Below are 19,863 nucleotides of genomic sequence, written 5' to 3'. Positions count from 1 at the left end.
CTTGAGCCCATAAGATCGAGACCAGCCTGGACAACATAGCAAGGCCTCATCTCTACAAAAATAAGAAAGAAAATAACTCTATGATTAACACTATACTTTCTTGCCCACCCTACACTACTTTGTAGAAAACTATGAGAAAATGGAAAATGGTTAATAGGAAAAATAATGAAAACTACTTTACCTTTACCAGTTACAATTTTCTCACGTTCTAATCTAACGCTTTATATTATGCAATTGGAAATCTTGTCAGATGATACAGGAATAACAACATTCAGCTACCAAAGAGAAAATATCAGCATCTCTACATTAATCAGACAAAAATGAATTTAAATCCTATTATCAAAATCTGGGGGGGGTGATGATTAAGTAAGGTAATGTATATAAACATGTAGTGCAGTGTCTGGCACATAGTAAACAAATTTTTTTATTGACAGATATTATAACATAAATAAGTTTTACCTGATGGCCTTCCTTGATAATCTATTCGCTCTCCTCGCCAGTACTCCAAAGGTTTCAAACGTGTTCTCTTGGTCCTGCGAACATTTGGTGTGTTGGAGGGCAATACTATAAAAAGATGTCAGACAAAAGTGTATACATGGTTTTTAGTTGATGGTACTTAGCAGTGGAAAGACTGTCTTTTAGAACACGAATGCTTTATTTTTTAGAACATGAATATTTTTCTAGACAAAAGACTAGAAAAAACAAATATTTATGCTAACAATTAAAGAAATGCCAATGGAAAAACAGGCTACCAAATTGGCAAATACTTAAAAATCTAATAATACTCAGCGTTGACAATGTTAAATGTACACTCATCTTATCTGAACAATGCAAAGTTCTGTATACTAAATTGAGTTTGTTGGCTTATCTTCAAATTCCCATGTTCTTACCTATTTTTTGTTTGCTAAAGCTATGCTGAAGCTAATGAGAAGTTGCCTACTGCTCTTAGGCATAATGCTCAATGTTCCCCTCTGTAAATACTGAAGCCCTGCTCAGGAACATTTTTATTTCCCTTTCCCTACTCCTGATTCATCATTTCACCCCAAGACAAGCATTAAGTATTGAGAGGTATAGCAGTCTCTCATCACATAGGCCCACAAAATACTGACAATATCTAAGTTCTTGAGTAAGGCAATGAGAGAAAGCTTCACTCCTATTGGTAATCTCTGAGTATGAGTGAAAGAGCACTCACAGCCTCAAATAAAGGGAGAAACATGGAAAGCCACCCAACATCACAGAAAGGTGGGAACTATCATGTATCTTGACTGGCAAATATCTCTTTGGGAACCATGGATTGTTAATCTTTACATGGGCCTCTCCATGGGTTCCACAGTTCTTAGCTTTGTCTACTTACTATCCTAGCTACTGCTTTGTTTAGGAGTCAACTGGATTAAAGTGGAAGGAGATGCTGTCAAGGAAGCCATCTACCTGGTAGTTACAGTTTCTTTTACAAAATTCTCCACCCTAGCTTCATAGCTAAGGGAGGATCATGCCCCCTACTATGGGGCAAAAAGTGAGAGGACAATAGGATTTATAAATGGACAATAGACTAACTCAAGTGGCTTGTGACTTACTATGAAATTCATAAAAACTAAGTGCATAATTTTAATTTATCTGCCAATTAATCCACATAATCGTATTTCTCCTGCTTAAGAATAAGTTATATTTAGAAACAGAAACTTAAGGTATTTTTCTCAATGAAAATATTAAAAAAGAAAAATATTCTTACCTAGTTTGTGATGGATTCTGTTCTTTGGTATCACTTTAGATTTTTTTGAGTCATCTACAAAATGCAAAAGATAATATCATAAGAAACGACTGCTAATTCCATGTTAAATTAAAATGTGTTTCCTGGTCAATTTCAGTATGAGTATTTTAAATAAAGTTTGACCTGATAATGTATTTTATTACTCCTTTTGCTTTTCATTGCTCAAATATAAAAACTAAGGAAAAGAACTATTTCTCTAGACTTTGCTACAATGAATACATTGCAAGTTTGTCCAATCCACCTTATTTTGTGGTTGTTCTGTTTTGTTTTGTTTTAGACCTTTAGCAGCCTGAAACCATGCTTTTTAGTTTCTGTGTCTGGCGACAAGTGGAAAAGAGGGATGAGGAAGGGGTTTTATTGGACCAACCAGAAACAGAAACTAAGAACTCATGACTGTATTCGCTCCCTTGGACACCCCTGGTTTTTATTCTGAAGAATGTAACAGTTAAAACAAACAAACAAACAAACAAACAAACAAAAAACAGATTTTCTATTGCTCATGGAAAGATGAAATAAGCCACTTGTGGATAAAATGTAGGGCCTGATAATGGATAATTAATATGCTATTTATGAACTATCTGTAACTTTCTCTTTAAAGTTCTAAAATAGTGTAAGTGTACTGAATTTAGCAGTGTGCCAATAAGCTCAGGGGTTCTCAACTTTGGTAACTAGCACCTAAAGATGGCTGTCATCCCTTCTTTCCCTTTCTATGCACAAATGTTCTGTATCAAGAAGCAGAGTCTCATTCCCTTCTCCTTCAATCTCTGCTGGAGTTAGTGACTTGCTTAACTAATAGTATGCAACAGAAATGATGCTCTGGGGCTTAAAAGGCTAAGTCCTAATACAATCTACAGGTTCCATCTAGAAGTCTTGGGATCTCACTCTAGGGGAAGACAGCAACAATATGAAGATTAACACAAGACTGCCATGCTGTGAGGAAACCTCATGTGGCCACATGGAAAAGCCACATGGAGGAAAAGAGATGCTTGGCCAACCTCAATGTCCCAGTTCTTCCAGCTGGGTCCAAACATGTAAATGAGGAAGTTACCTCGAATGTCCAACCCATTTGAACTTTCAGATGACTCCAGCCCCAGCAGCTTGCATTTAACTATATAAATTCATGAGTGTACTCAAGTGGCAATTACCCAACTAAGCCAAGTCAATTCATAGAACCATGAAAGATAAATCAATCACTGTATTAAGCCTTTAAGTTTTGGGGTGGTTGGTTACGCAGCAATATACAACTGGGACACAATGTCCATGAACCACCTAAAACTCCAAATACAATTTTGTATGAAATATATACCTTTTTTCCCTAAAAAGCGGGTCTGAGCTTTTATCATATTCTCAAATGAGTCCATGAAAGCAAACAAACAAAAAAAAATTGTTAAGAATGATTGAATTAGATATTTTATAAAATTTCTGGTTTGGAAGAAACTTCAGTGATCATAACATCTAATTTCCCTGTCAGAAACAGGCAAATCTCTAGACATCAGAAGTAGATTAGTAATTGGGTAGGCCCAGGGAAAGGAAATGAAAGTCGGCTACTAAAGGGTAAAGGGGTTTCTTTTTGGGGGTTATGAAAAGGTTCTAACATCGATTGTGTCAATGACTACATATCATTGATTTGTACACTCTAAGTGGATTAATTATATGGTATGTGAAGTCTAGCTCAATAAATCTGTGTACCCCCCACCCCTACCCCCAAAAATTCAATTTCCTATGCAGTCTCCCCTAGAACAAGTAGAGGTCTCATCTCTGTTGGAAATTCTCCTGTGACACTGGGCCTCGGAGGCAGTGTCAGAGTCATATAAGGAACCAAAGAAACAAGTAAATATACTGAGGATAATGGGAGTCAGGTTTCTCACTATTTGAGAAGAACTCGTAATAAATACAGGCGGCCAGGCGCAGTGGCTCACACCTGTAATCCCAGCACTTTGGGAGGCTGAGGCAGGTAGATCAGGAGGTCAGGAGTTCGAGACCAGCCTTACCAACATGGTGAAACCCCATCTCTACTAAAAATACAAAAATTAGCCGGGCATGGTGGCACACACCTGTAATCTCAGCTACTCAGGAGGCTGAGGCAGGAGAATCACTTGAACCCAGAAGGCAGAGGTTGCAGTGAGCCAAGATCACACCATTGCACTCCAGTCTGGGCGACAGAGGGACACTCCGTCTTAAAAAAAAATTTAAAAATAAATAAATAAAAATACAGGCATACCTCAGAGATATTGCCAGTTCAGTCCCAGACTACTGCAGTAAAGCAGATACTGCAATAAAGAAGTCAAACAGTTTTTTAGTTTCCTGGTGAATATAAAAGTTATTTCTTCTGCTGTTTTGTTTTGGTTTTTTGAGACTAAGTCTCACTCTGTCACCCAGGCTGCAGTGCAGTGGTGGGATCAAGACTCACTGTGGCCTCAACCTCCTGGCAGCAAATGATCCTCCCGCCTCAGCCCGCCGAGTAGCCGGAACCAGAGATGCACACCACCACACTCAGCTAATTTTTGTATTTTTTGTAGAAACAGGTTTCTGGCATGCTGGCCAGGCTGGTCACAAACTCCTGGGCTCAAGCGACCTGCCTCGCCTCCCAAAGTGTTGGGATTACAGGCGTGAGCCACCATGCCCAGCCAAAAGTTATGTCTATACTATACTATAGTCTATTAAATGTGCAAGAGCATTATGTCTAAAAAAATCAGTGTACATATACCTTAATTTAAAAATATTTTATTGCTAAAAATGCTAAAGTTCAGCCAGGCATAGTGGCTCATGCCTGTAATCCCAAGACTTTGGGAGGCCCAGGAGGGTGGATCACTTGAGGCCAGGAGTTTGAGACAAGCCCGGCCAACATGGCGAAACCCCATCTCTACTAAAAATTAAAAAAACTAGCTGGGTGTGGTGGTGTACACCTTGTAATCCCAGCTACTCTTGGTGGCTGCGGCACGAGAATCGCTTGAACCCAGGAGGCAAAAGGTTTCAGTGAGCCGAGATCACACCACTGCACTCCAGTCTGGGTATTAGAGCAAGCCTCTGTCTCATTCTCAAAAAATAAAAATAATAAAATATAAAAATGCTTATCATCTGAGCTTTCGGTGAGTTTTAATCTTTTTGCTGATAGGGTATTTTGCCTTATTGTTGATGACTGCTGACTGATCAGGCTGGGGTGTCTGTGGCAGTTTCTTAAAATAAGTCAACAATGAAGTTTCCCTGGAGAATATAAAATGCTGTTGTATAGCATTTTACTCACAGCAGAACTTCTTTCAAAACCGCAATCAATCCTCTCAAACTCTGTCGCTGCTTTACCAACTAAGTTCATGGAATATCCTAAATCCTTTTTTGTCATTTCAAGGGTTCACAGCATATTCACCAGGAGTAGATTCCAACTCAAGAAATCAGTTCCTTTGCTCTTCCATAAGAAGCAACTCCTCATCTGTTCAAATTTTGTCATGAAATTGCAGCAATTCAGTTTCATCTCCAGACTCTACTTCTAATTCTAGTTCCCTGGCTATTTCCACCACATCCAGTTACTTCCTCCATTGAAGTCTTGAAGCCTTCAAAATCACCCATAAGGGTTGGAATCAACTTCTTCCAAGCTCCTGTTAATATTGATATTTTGACCTCCTCCCATGAAACACAAATAGTTTTAATGGCATCTAGAATGGTGAATCCTTTCCAGAAGGTTTATTTACTTTGTCCAGTCCCATCAGAGGAATCACTACTCGTGGCAGCTACTGCCTTACAAAATTTATTTCTTAAATAATAAGACTTAAAAGTCCAAATTATTCCTTGATCCATGCATGAGCTGCAGAATGAATGCTCTCTTAGTAGGCATGAAAGCAACATTAATCTCCTCATCTTTGTCCATTAGAGCTGCTGGGTGGCCTGGTGCATTGCCATGGATGTGCTGTCACCCAGGCTTTGTTGTCCTACTAATAGAGCAAAGTAGATTTAGCATAATTCTTAAGGACTCTAGGATTTCTGGAATGGTAAATGAGCACTAGCTTCAACTTAAAGTCACCAGCTGTATTAGCCCTTAACAAGAGAGTCACAGCCTGACCTTGGAAGCTTTGAAGTCATGCATTGACTTCTCCTCAGCTATGAACGTCCTAGATGGCATCTTCTTTCAATAGCAGGCTATTTTGTCTACAGTGAAAATCTGTTGTTTAGTAAAGACACCTTCAATTATCTCAGCTAGATTTTCTGGATAACTTGCTGCAACTTCTACATCAGACCTTGCTGCTTCACCTTGCTCTTTTATGTTATGGAAACAGCTTCTTTCCTTAAACCTCATGAACCAGCCTCTGCTAGCTTCAAACTTTTCTTCTGCTGCTTCCTCACCTCTCAGCCTCCACAGAATTAAAGAGAGTTAGGGCCTTCCTCTGGATTAGGCTTTGGCTGAAAGGAATGCTGTGGCTTGTTTAATCCTCTGTCCAGACCATTGAAACCTTCTCTATATCAGCAGTAAGGCAGTTTCCCTTTCTTATCATTCATGTGTTCACTGTAGTAGCACTTTTCTTTTCCTTCAAGAACTTTTCCTTTGCATTCACAAATTGGCTGTTTGGTGCCCGAGGCCTAGCTTCTGGACTATCTCGGTTTCTGACATGCCTTCCTCACTAAGCTTAATCATTTCTAGCTTTTGATTTTAAGTGAAAAACGTGTGACTCTTTCTTTTACTTGAACACTTAGAAGCCATCGTTGGGTTATTATTGGCCTAATTTCAATACTGTGTCTCAGGAAATAGGGAAGCCTGAAGAGAGGGAGAAAGATGGGGAACTGGCCAGTCGGCAGAGCAGTCAGAGCACATGAATTTTCACTTTCTTAAGTAGCTGTGGTTTGCGGTGCCCCAAAACAATTACAATAGTAATGTCAAAGATCACCTGATCACAAATCACCATAAAAGACATAGTAATGAAAAAGTTTGATATACTGTGAAAATTACCAAAATGTGACACAGAGACACAAGGTGAGCACATGCTATTGAAAAAAAAATGGTGCCAATAAGGCTTACTCAACAAAGGGTTGCCACAAACTTTCAATTTGTGAAAAATGCAGAATCTCCAAAATGCAGTGACACAAAGCACAATAAAACAAGGTATGCCTGTATAAATATAAATATAGAAAGATATAGATGCCTGTATTGTATATGGTGTGTACATATGTGTATGTGTGTGTGTATATATATCTATTTCCTATCTCTGTACACTGAGAAAGACTAGAAGCAATGGTATCCCAAACAAGGATCACGTCAAGTGCCCAAATCTTGGTTTCTAAATGCCATCTTCCACTAAAAAGAACCAGGTTTCCTGGAGCAGTAATTGATCCCAGAGCTGGGGCAGGAAAAAGACTGGAACATCTTATGCCAAAAAACAAAGACAGTATTCACAGAATCCTGACAAAAGCACACAGAGACCAGCTGAAAGAAAATCCAGTGACCAAATCTATCACAATTCGAGTATCATAATAAATGATCAAGATTTTACAACCCCATGGCATAAAATACTAGTAGTCCATACTGATATAAATAAAAAGAATCATGAATAAAATAATTGGCATGGGGGAGAAAAACTGGCAACTAATTAATGCGGAAGGAATTAAAGAAACAGAAAATAGAAAATAATGTGGTACCATCATTAGTGGCTGATAATTCAAGTGGGAGTCTTGAATGTATGTTAAGGTTGGTGAATGGAGGTTTGACAAGAAACAGGCTATTAAGAATATCAGAATATCACTCCACAATAATATTTATCAATTATAAGAGAAAAGCAGTGTCTTTACAGTAGAGAAACCTGGCAGACAATAACATGAACAGGTAATCAGGATTGATATCATGTCAGCAGGGCATGGTGGCTCACACCTGTAATCCCAGCGCTTTGGGAGACTGAGGTGGGCAGATCACTTGAGGTCCAGAGTTTGAGACCAGCCTGGCCAACAAGGTGAAAGGCTGTCTCTACTAAAAATACAAAAATTAGCCCGGCATAGTAGCATGTGCCTGTAATCACAGCTACTCAGGAGGCTGAGGCATGAGAATTGCTTGAACCTGGGAGGTGGAGGTTACAATGAGCTGAGATCACACAACTGCACTCCAGCCTGGGTGAGAGAGCAAGACTCCATCTCAAACAAACAAACAAACAAAAAACAAAAGCATCATGTAGATGGGTGAACGTTGTGTGCCTCCTGTGTGATGCACAAATTACATCCCCTAACTCCTAACCCTATAGCATCATTTCTGTAGTATTCCTGTCAATATGAATGGCACACATTTGATCATGAGTTAAGTTAGGAAAAAAACTAAGAAACTGGTCCATGTTGAAGGAAACTAAGGGACATGGCAGCTAAATGCAGTCGACGATCCAGGACTGGATCTTGAACCAGGAGGAAGAAGAAACTCTGAGATCCAGGACTGGATCCTGAGCTAGAAGGGAAAAGGAACTGCTAGTGAAATCTGAATGGAGTCTGTGAATGAACCTGTGTTGTATTAATGCTGATTTCCTTATTTGTATGGTTCGAGGGTAGTTATAGCCTTGTCTTGCTGAAATACATTATGGGGCATTTAAGGGAAATAATATATCATGTCTACAATTCCCTCTCAAATAGTTCAGAAAAAAGATGAATGATAATAAATGTGTATTTATTAGAGGAGGCAGGGAGGGAGATGGAAAAATGTTGTAAAATGTGGACAATTGTGAAATCTCGATGAAGGGGATATGGGATCTCTGTATAAGACTGAAATTATTTCAAAATAAATTTTTTTTTAAGTGACTAACACAAGGGACAACTCCTAAATTTCAAAGATTAAAGGATCCTAGTAAGTATGGAGATGGAAGAAAACAGGTTATCTACAAAGGAAAGAAGAAATAAGGCTGCCTTCAAATTTCTATTCATAAGCATTAACTCTTATGAAGCAAAATAGCAATACGGTGATAGTTTAAAGAAAAAAAGATCATGACTCAAGATTATGTTCTCTATTTAGCTGGTGGTTCATTGTGTTTAAAAAGAAAAAAAAATCCTGAGTCCTTGCTAGAATATGTGAGAATGTCTACCAACTTTACAAAGTAACAAGTATATCTGTTGACAATAAGTGTATATATATTAAACAATTTATTAAAGGAAAAAGTACTGACACAGCGAGTCAAAAACAATTCAGTCATATGCTGTTTCTTAGCCACTTTTAATTCTCTAATAAAAGTTAAATAAAAAGATAAATAAAGAAACAACCACCAACCAAAAGAAAGAAGAAGTCACAATACTAATATTAGACAAAACAAACTACAAAGTAAAAAGCATTTAACACAACGAAGCAGATAAATTTGACCAAAGCAGGTACACTCCATATGAAGGCTTATGTGATCAGTAACAGCAATGAAATGTACATAACAAAGACTACAGAAAATACAAGGGCAAAGACAGTTGCAGTGGGAACACTTTACTTCAACTCTAGCAGTCCTTAATAGATCTCAAATAAAAAGAATACAAAGGTTGAGAACATCAAGCTTAGTATGTCCAAATCTAACATCCTGTTCTTTTCCTCAAAATCTGCTTCTTCCCCAGTAGTCCCCAGATCAGGTAGTAATATTGCCATTCTTCCAGGAGCTCGGGCCAAAAACCTTCAAGTTCTCTCTAACACCTCTCTTTTTCTTATACACCACGTATCATCCATCAGAAAATCCTGTTGACTTTACCCTCAAAAATACCTAAAAATCCTCCTCCTGCTTTCCACTTTCTACTGCTACCACATTGGTCTAAGCCAACACCTCTCACTAGGATTATTTCAACATCTCTCCAGCTAGTCTCCTTGATTCCAACCTTCCTCCATCCCTTCAACCCCATCAGTCAACTCCTAACACAGGAGCTGCAGTGATTCTGTTAATACAGGTCAAGTCATGTCTCTCTTCTGCTCAAAACCCTCTAATGGCTTCCCATCGCTCTTAGTAAAATTTTGCCTTTAACATCCTATGTGATCTTTCATTCTGTTGCCTCTGTGACATCATTTTTCCTACTACTCGTTCGCTCTCTTCCTCTGCTCTAACCCTCTGGCCTTCTTGGTGTTCCTCGATCAAGACAGACTCTTGACCACATAAGAACTTTTGCCCTTCATCTTCCCTCTACCTGGTACACTATTTACCCAGACAGCTGCATGGTTTGCTGTCTCATCTCTTCAAATCTTTGCTCAAATGATCACTTCCTTAGTGAGGACTTCTCTGCCCACCTACCTAAAAATGTAAACTTCATTTCCCACCCTAAAAGCCATGCTTTATTTCTCTACTCTCAACACCCAACAAATCATAAATTTTGTTATCTTTTTATATTGTCTGCCATCCTGCCCCTTCCAGAAATTAAGCTGGAGGGCAGAAATTTTTGTCAGTTTTGTTCACTGACACACCCCTACCCTTAAAATAATAAGTAAATATTCCATAATTTTTCATATTTAAGAATTCCATAAATATTAAAAGTATATTCAAAAAATATATCCACTTATGTTATCAACAAAATAACTGGATATATATCTTTAAATCCATATCTGTATACAAATTATTCCCTTTTTCAAGCACCAATGGAAAAATTATAAAAACTAAGCATACACTAGACACTAGAACACAAAAAAACTTACTGAATTCAAACAATAAATAAAATAGACCAAGTTTTCTAGAACAATAAAATGAAACCAGAAAATACTAAAAGAACAAAATAAAACACAACTTCTTAGAATAACAGCAAAAATTGGCTATTTAACATACACCTGATATTAAACTAAGCAAAGAATATGTATTCATCTTTATATCAGCTTATGGGATTGGAGCTGATATCATTTTACAGATAAGGAAACTGAAGTTTAAGAACACTGAAATTTCTTAAGATAATATAGTGATGCTTCCCGATCAGTGGTGAATGGGGCAGAAAAAAAAAAAAAAAAAAAAGAACGTAGCTAGTAAGTAGTAGAACTAGAACCAATCCCAGGTCCATGACCCTGGAGACCAAGCTCTTAACTAACGTACTCTTAAATAACTGCTGGGTCAAAGAAAAATCACTACAATTTAGAGTATACTATAATAACACTACATAGCAAAATCTATCAAATTAAGCCAAAACTATACTGAGGGAAATTGAATGCTGCTTCTTTACCAAAGAAAAAGCAGAAAAACACAGAAAGCATTCAAGTTAAAAGAGAAAATACAATAAATCTAATGACGGGGGGGAAAATTAAAAAGTTAAAAGAATAGTGATTATTAGGAAAAAAAAGTATAACAGATTACAATCAAGCACGCATTTTTAGGAGCATGAAAAAAATTATAAAATTCTCTATTAAGAGGCATTTTTAAACTTCAGTATGAAAATTTTCAAGTACTGAAGGCCGGGAGTGGTGGCTCACGCCTGTAATCCCAGCACTTTGAGAGGCTGAGGCAGGTGGATCACAAGGTCAGGAGTTTAAGACCAGCCTGGCCAAGATGGTGAAACCCCATCTCTACTAAAAAGACAAAAAAATTAGCCAGGCGTGGTGGCAGGTGCCTGTAATCCCAGCTACTCAGGAGTCTGAGGCAGGAGAATTGCCTGAACCCAGGAGGTGGAGGATGCAGTGAGCTGAGATTGCACCACTGCACTCCAGCCTGGGAGACAGAGCGAGACTCCGTCTCAAACAAAAAAAAAAAAGGAAATTTTCAAGTATTGAAAATAGAGAAAATAGTATAATGAACCCAATACAACCATCAACCAGCTTCAGTAATCAACAGATCACTAATCTGCTTCATGTATACCCTTATTAGCTTAACAATTTTAAATACTGGAGTAGACACCTTAAGTGCCAATATTTCATTATGTTCTACTTAAAAAACTGTCACTCATTTTCTTTCTGTCTCACTTAGGTACAGGGTCTTATTAATCTCTAACTAAGGGTCTTAAGAGGTAGGTACTCAATATACATTCGCCATCAGTGACAATGTAAAGAAAACATTGCACTCCTTACTCCATATTCATAATGCCATAAAAATCAAGACAGAAAAAAAACAATAGTTTACCTGAACTTCCATGAACTTCCTCATCATCCACATCATTCTTTCCAGACATTAAATAATTATTATTGAGCCTGGAAGGTCCACTTAAGAAAAAAAGGAAACCACAAAATTAATGCTTTTATAATACATATATCTAATGTATTTGCCTTAATGATCATTTTTCTCCTAAAACTGCCATAAGTCTTTCTTATAAAACCAATAGTGATGTTACAAGTCATCAAAAATATATAGTCATCCCTCAGTATTTGTGGGGGATTGGTTCCAGGATCCACTGTGGATACCAAAATCCAAGGATGCTCAAGTCCCTTATATACAATGGTGCAGTATTTGCATGTGACTTTCACATATCCTCCTGTATACTTTAAATCATATCTAGGTTACTGATAATACCTAATACAATGTAAATGCTATGTAAATAGTTGTTATACTGTATCTTTATTTGTATTATTTTAAATGTCATATTGTTACTTTTTATTGTTTTATATTTTATTTTCTGAATATTTTCAATCCATGGGGGTTGAATCAGTGGATGCAGAACCCACAGATATGGAGGGCTGACTGTACTTGCTGCATTAAACAAAGACTACAATTTCATCCCATAACTGACAGCTGAGCATCATAAGTACTGAATTTATGACTTATAGATCAGAGTAACAGACTTAGTAAATTCAAATGATAACATCCTGTGGTGAAAATCAAATTATAAAAAAAGAAAGAAATCATCATATTTTAATTAAAAAAATATATAGCCAAAAATCAATGGAATTTAAAATGTGGTCCAGAAACTGTCAGAGATGATTCAGCCTCTCCTAGTCCTAGATCTCTTTCTACCTATTATGAACCCAGGATAAGCCTAGTCATAACCTCACAAATAGTAAAGAAATCTTAGCCATCCCTTAAAAGTCTGAGAATTTGCTAAAATTTACCCTTTATTCATTTTTTAAAAGGTTATATGACATCAGATATAATTAAGAGTAGGTAATTCAATTTGATCACTAAATGTGGTCATTTTAACATTATATGTCCAAATTCTTTAATACACCACCTTTCAATAGGTGGAGCCTAATTCCACCTCTCCCTGAATGTAGTGTGGACTCAATAAGTTGTTTCTAATGAACAGAATAAAGCAGAAATGACGGTGTACAATGTCAAAGACTAAGTCATTAAAAGACACTGTGATATCTATCATAGTCACACCTTCTCTTGGAGCATTTGCTTTGTGGGAAGCCAGTTGCCATATTCAGCAGCTGAGAGGGCCACACGGTTAAGAAACTAAGGTCTACTGGAAACAGCCAGAACGGAACTGGGGTCTCCAGCCAACAGCGATGTGAGACATTTTATAGGTGGATTCTCCAGTTCCAGACAAGACTTTAAAGGGCTAAAACCAGAAAGATATCTTGACTGCTACCTCCTGAGAATATCCAAGCCAAAACTAGCTAGCTAAGCCTCCCAGATTGCTGACCCATAGAAACTATGAAACAGTAAGTGTTTTTAAGCCTTTAACAAAATTAAAATAAAGTTCTTGGGTATACAGCAATGGGTAACTAATATATACAACTATTATCCTTACAATACACGCATACCTTTCCTCTAAAACTGAAGTCTTATGCTCCCCAGAATCCAAGTTTGACTCTGTTGGTATATTACATGTATATCCACTGGTCTGAGGCTTTAGGGGAACATTCTGTGCAGTCATAATATTATCTTCATTCTTTGAGCTTCTTGTAGATCTATAAAAATGATAAATGTATGAGTGTTTATACTTCTTCAAAATAAAATTTTCTTCCAGAAACGATACACAGGTGGGTACAAAGACAATATAATATTGGCTATAACGAATATCAGATCACCCTGTTCAGGTTCTGAGACTTGCAACTAGCTAAGGAAGGAAACTGGTTTCTAGTACCTACCAAGAGTCCCAATTTGAAAAATTCTGATGAGAGAAATGGAGAAGACACCTGCCAAGGAAGGTGGTGAAAGGGACATAAGGAGACCTTATCTATAAGCAGCTTGATATATATTACAGTTAATCTATCATGGTTTACTGGAGAATCCATAAACAACTAAAATTGGCTTCTTTGATATCCCTAGTCAGCCTACTGAGGGGCAATAGGGTCCTCAGAGGGACTCAGCTCATCTCTTTGGTAGTTAGTTTACTCCAAATATATGCAAACAAGATACACTCTTCCTAGTGACTGTATAATTCTTCAGGTTCTAGTATCCTCCTGGGTCCTACCATTAAAGTCAAAAGAAATAAAAGTGATTACAAGAGAATACTAGGAACAACTGTATGCCAACAAATTAAATAACCTAGATGAAATGGACAAACTCCTAGAAAGACACAAATTACCAAAATTGATTCAAGAGGAAACAGTCTCAAAATACCATGAATCAGTAATCAAAAACAAACTACCCATATAGAAAAGCTCAGGCACAGGTGGCTTCACTGCTTTTACCAAACATTCAAAGAAGAATTACGACAAATTATTCACAAACCGTTTCAAAAAATAGAGAGATAATACTTCCCAACTCATTGTATAAAGCCAGTATTACCCTGATACCAAAACTAAACAAAGACAACAGAAGCAAAGCAAGCTACCGATCAGAACCCCTCAACAAAATACTAGCAAATTCCAGCAACACAATAAAATAAAAGAGAGAGAAAAGCAGAGAATGGCCTGAAAAAGTGAAACAGAATGGGTATGGGATTTCTTTATGCACTATAACGATATATACTAATATATTTTAGGACACACTGTCATTTATTTCAGTATATCCTCAGCACCTTACTGCTTCCAACACAAAGTATGTATTACCTCAATAGGTTGTTGGAACTAATAAGAATTCATTAAAAGCATCTAGCAAATATTTGGCACATAGTATGAACTCAAAAAATGTTAACTATTATCATCCTAAGAAGAAAAGTATTAAGCTATATTCCTAACTATTGAAATCACATTAATCTCACTTAAAAGGAAACAATTTGAACTATACACTTAAAAAAGATTAAGACAGTAAATTTTATGTTATGTGTTTTTTGTCTGTTTGTTTTTTGAATCTCTACTTTGGGAGCCCAAGGCAGGAGAATCACTTCACACCAGGCGTTCAAGACAAGCCTAGGCAACAAAGCAAGACCTCATTTCTCCAACAAATTAAAAAATTAGCCAGGTGTGGTGGTCCACACCTGTAGTCCTAGCTACTCAGGAAGCTAAGGCAGGAGGATTATCTGACCCAGAAGTTTGAGGTTACAGTGGGCTATGATCATGCCACTGCACTCCAGCCTGGGAAACAGAGGAAGACTCTGTCTCTTAAAAAAAAAAAAAAAGTTTAACTCTTGGATGACAATAATATCTTATTAAATTTAACAGTCATAATTCCAGGTGCTATGTACTATTCCCTATTTTAATATGAGGAAACAAGTGCAGAGTACTACTTTGCCTGTGTGTCACCCAGCTAATGGTAGAGACTGGATTTAATACCAGGTATGTCAGAGTGCAGAGCTCTTCATGCTAATTACTGCCTGTCCATAAATGACTAAATAGCACAAATTATTAAATGCTGAACAACAAAAGTAACTATATTGTACACATAACAGACATTACCTAGAACAATCAAGATTTTTCTTCTTAGCCAAGTCTGCCTCATCACTTTCCAATGGCTCACTCAGCGAACATCTGGAAATTTCATCATGACCAACGATACCTCCAGAACCTTCAGCATTTAAAAACTTCTGTACTCTTTGGTTGCCTTTAGTTGCTGTCTTCTGCCTTTTAAGTGGAATAGTTTTTTTCCTAATATTCTTAGATGACTGATTTGTTTTCTTAGTAGATTTTTGGCTACTATTGTGATGCACTGGTAATTCATTTCTTACTGAAGAATTGCTATAAACAGGACCTGAAGGATTCAATGATAACCTAAAGTTAGTATGTTTGTCCAGATGATTTGGCTCACTGAAATACCAACAGCATTTATATTTGCATATAAACATATACACATACACACACACACACACACACACCTCAGGCTAAATTTATTTCCAAATTAAATTCTTTAAACAATGTAGCTCTTCAGTTTATAGATACATGAAACAGGCCCTTCAAATCTGTCACAGGCTTCAAGAAACACTCTCTGGCTCTGCCCACTGCCCTTCCGGCCATCCTTAATATCTGATATTCCCCAAGGTGACAGCTTCAGCTTTTCACTCCATATACTTTCATTGACGGACTTATCTACCCAGAGCTTTAATTACTATCTATATGCTGACACCTATAATATCCATCTACTGCTCTCCCCTAAATCTGCCTCTCTTGCTTTATTTCCTATCTTAATGAAAAATACAACTACCTATTCTATCCAGATATCTAAATCAGAAATTTGAGTCATGCAAGACTACTACTCCTATCCACAATCACGCCCTAAATCCCATCAATTCTACTTTATTAATGCCTTTCAAATCTTTCAAGCTCTCCCTCCTGTCATTAGTAGAAGTCCTCATTATTTCATATCTGGATTATTAAAACAGTCTCTTTACTAATCTCCCCCCTCCCTAGCCTTGTTTTTCTTCAATCCATTCCCTACACTGCTGCAAGAATCACCTTTGGAAAACAAAAACTGGATCATTACAACTCTGCTTAATTAAAGTATTTTAGTTATTATCTATAGCTTCAGGATGAAGTCCAAATACTTCAACATCAATTCATATCTACATCTAGATTTGCTTATTTCATAAACCACAATTCCCAAAACCCCCCTCCAAACAAACAAACCAAAAAAAGCCATCAGTAATGAACAATCTACAGTTTCTCTAAAGCACTGGTTGTCCAAAGGCAGTCTCTAGACCAGCAAGATCAGCATTATCTGGGAATTTGAAATGTAAATTATCATGCCTCACCTCAGACCCCAGTGAATCAAAGACTTTGCAGAGCAGGGCCCAGTAACCTGTGCCTTAATAGGCCCCCCAGACAATTCTAAAGCACACTAAATTAAAGAAAGAAAAGATCAAGCTCTCTGCTCCAGATCTCTGCACAAGCTACTTCTACTTAAAACATTCCATAACTTCCTCCTTACTCCACTCAATCACTTAGCTAACTCCTAGTTCATCCTTCAGGAAGCTTTCCCTAATTTCCAAGTCTTAGGTAGCTTGCTATCACACATACGACTGTTTACTTATCTCTACTTCTCTCCTCCAGCAGACTAACAACTCCTTGACCTCAAGTAATTGATTGGTATTTTATCTATGTATATTCCCAATGCCTAATGACAGGGGCAGGACTATGGTGAAGCAAGAGTAGCCTCAGCTGGAAAATTCAAGAAGGTACTCATTTTCAGGTCTGTGCAAGTACAGAGCCCGAACTGATACAATCCTGTGACTGACTGCCTTAAATTTTTCACCCTAGTGTCTCATTGTCTTACCCTAGTCCTGGTCCTACTTTACCTCATTCCTGCCCCATGGCAAGTACTCCATATACATTTCTTCATATATATGGAAGGGCAACAGTGTCACACGTACGACGGGCAGGCTGGGGGCAGGTCAAGTTGTTCTTCTTAACTTCAGACTTCAGTTTCTTCTTCCATCAGATGAGAGTTTAGACTATATGATATATAAAGATTCCTCCACTTTTTCGACTCCCAGCTTGATCAAAAATCCAACATCTATTTCAGGACTCTTAAATAAGTGTTTTTTGATAGTTTCAGAGATCTAGCGCATTTATCCAAGTTCTGTAAGAATTTATTTACCCATCTGTTTATGTACTCATCTGCCACATAGTACTTAGCATTTCAGGCAACCTGGGGCAGAAAAGTGAGTTCCCCAAAGCAGTAACAGTATTATTTAACACTTCAATACTAACATATGCCACCTACTATGCTAATTGCATTTAAACCTTATAAAAACTCAATGAGGTAATCATGTTACAGAATGAGAAACTAAACAAAGCAATCTACTCAAAGTGGAAGAGTGATACTTTGAACTCAGATCTCACTCCAAAATCCAAAGGCTGCAACAAAATAAATACTTGCTGCTATCCATCAAGAATCTCAATGATTTAATAATTCATAGCAATAAGGCCTCACATATACAATGCCATAGTTGTACTAATCATTCACTTATTAATCTAAATGCCCCAAAGTCAGTAGTATTTGTGTATGTGAATGCTACCTTATGATCCACCAATCTTTTCAGGATCACTTTCTTTAAAAAGGGACAATTCTCCCAAAACAATAAATGTTTCATATTGTGCAGAAAAAAGTTAGCAAAGCAGGTCTGAGTATACTACCCTTAAAAGGGCCTGCTTTCAAAGTTAGCCCTGTAAACTTAAATTTCAGGATTGTTCCCGTCATTTCCTAATTGGCAAACGTGGTGTTGTGGGTCTAAACTGCTTATGCAAAAAATATGGTTTAGGCAAATATTGCCTTCCTTCAGGGAGTCTGGAATTATAGTACTTGCTAGATAGAGAGTACCTATGTGACCACCCCCAGGAAAGATCTTGGGCACTAAGTCTCTAGTGAGCTTCCCTGATAGACATTTTGCCTATTTGTCACAACTCATTGCTAGAGGAATTAAGCAGCTCCTGTGGGAATCCACTGGGAAAGGACTCTTTAAGCTTCTGCTGATTTCCTCCAGACTTAACCCATGCACTTTTTTTCTACTGAATTTGCACTGCATCCTTTCACTGTAATGAATCACAGCCATGAGTACAACTATATGCCCAGTCCTCCTAGCAAATTACCAAATCTGAGGGTAGTCTTGGGAACCACCAACACAAGTAATTTACTTTTTTATGTGTAATAAACTATAATCTTTTAGATTATAAACTCCTTGGTGGCAGAACCTCATATTATCAATCTTTGTATCCCTCACAGCCAGGACATTAAAATAGCTGGATTATTTATATTGCCTTTCCCAACTAGAATGCAAGCTCCATGAGAGCAGGGATTTCTGGTTTGGGGTTTTGTTTCCCCACAGCTATTATCCCTATTCCTAAAATACTGTATATATTAACGCTTCAAGGAATATCTTTACAATTGATTTAATATTCCTTTTGATGACCCAATTTAACTTGGTCCTCATGATATTCTCAATATAGAAATATAAAATCAAACATAATGCCCCTTACAGAATGATTTTGTCTATGAACAAACACAATTTAAATAAAAATACTTACTCTCCTCTGATTTTACCACCCACCAATCAGATGGACGCCTGGAAATTCTTCGACTTTTCGTGACAGTTGAAGTCACTTCTTCAGGTACAAGTTTGTTCTTGGACTCACTGGAAAAGCGCTTCTTTTTAGATTCTTCCTTATCTTTTCTAGTGCTACTTTTCTTGCTTCCTAAAATAAAGAAAACCATAAAACCAATTCACAATCTACTAAAAGAGTTTTCAGAAAACCACAAGATTATAAAAAAACCGTAAATTATAGGAACTTCTTAAATTTATCCTGTGGCCTTTTCATCTCCATTTTTAAAAGTCACATGTTCTCTTTCTGTCAATTATATGTGCTGCTGAAGTAAGCACTAACTTCCTATTAAATGCAAATTTTCACACTGCTTGATAACTCTTATATACTCCTCAGCCAAAAAAATAAGTATCTTCTGAAACTGAAAAAAAATATACAGTTCCTTCCTACAACGTCCTAAGTAAAAGTAGGCAATTACTGCTTTCCTGTTTTGAAATAATGATTTTTTTCAACCTAAGAAGAGGAGATTTAAAGTGTGATTAAATTATAAACTCTGAAATAGAGGCATTATCTTGGATCATCCAGGTTGACCCAATCTAATTATGTTTCTTTTAAAAGCTGTGGTCAGAGAGATGAGATGATGGAAGAAGAGGCAAGATAAATTCACAACATGAGAAGGCTGGTATTGCTAGTTTTGCAGATGGTGGAGGAGGACCATGAGTCAAGGAATATAGGTAGTTTCAAGAGGGTGGAAAAGGCAAAGAAACAGACTTTCTCCCAGAGCCACTAGAAAGAAAGAAAACCCCACCAATACCTTGATTTTATCCCAGTGAGACATCTGACCCACAGAACTGTAAGATAATCAATGTTTGTTGTTTTAAGCCAATAAGTGTGTAGTAACTTGTCATATGAC

The 19,863-nt window shown here is 37.3% G+C and overlaps 1 protein-coding gene across 5 annotated transcripts in view; it reads right to left on the bottom strand.

Moving 5' to 3' along the window:
• Nucleotides 1-19,863, bottom strand: part of CENPC (centromere protein C) — a 73,149-nt gene that overhangs the window by 20,985 nt on the left and 32,301 nt on the right. For 4 of the 5 annotated variants that reach the window (XM_019026022.4, XM_063705272.1, XM_055385869.2 and 1 more), the window contains 6 exons: nucleotides 18,936-19,103; nucleotides 15,375-15,666; nucleotides 13,356-13,502; nucleotides 11,776-11,855; nucleotides 1,730-1,783; nucleotides 460-564 (listed from right to left, as the gene is read on the bottom strand). In XM_019026022.4, the coding sequence (XP_018881567.4) occupies nucleotides 460-564; nucleotides 1,730-1,783; nucleotides 11,776-11,855; nucleotides 13,356-13,502; nucleotides 15,375-15,666; nucleotides 18,936-19,103 (846 nt within the window). Of the gene's footprint in view, nucleotides 1-181; nucleotides 276-459; nucleotides 565-1,729; nucleotides 1,784-11,775; nucleotides 11,856-13,355; nucleotides 13,503-15,374; nucleotides 15,667-18,935; nucleotides 19,104-19,863 lie in introns of all 5 variants that reach the window. The other variant, XR_008679465.2, reaches the window with a different exon arrangement.

Source organism: Gorilla gorilla, chromosome 3 (genome assembly GCF_029281585.2).
Source record: "Gorilla gorilla gorilla isolate KB3781 chromosome 3, NHGRI_mGorGor1-v2.1_pri, whole genome shotgun sequence".
Taxonomy (NCBI): Eukaryota; Metazoa; Chordata; class Mammalia; order Primates; family Hominidae; genus Gorilla; species Gorilla gorilla.
The sequence above is the reverse complement of the archived record's forward strand: the minus strand, read 5'-3'. Positions and strand labels throughout refer to the sequence as shown.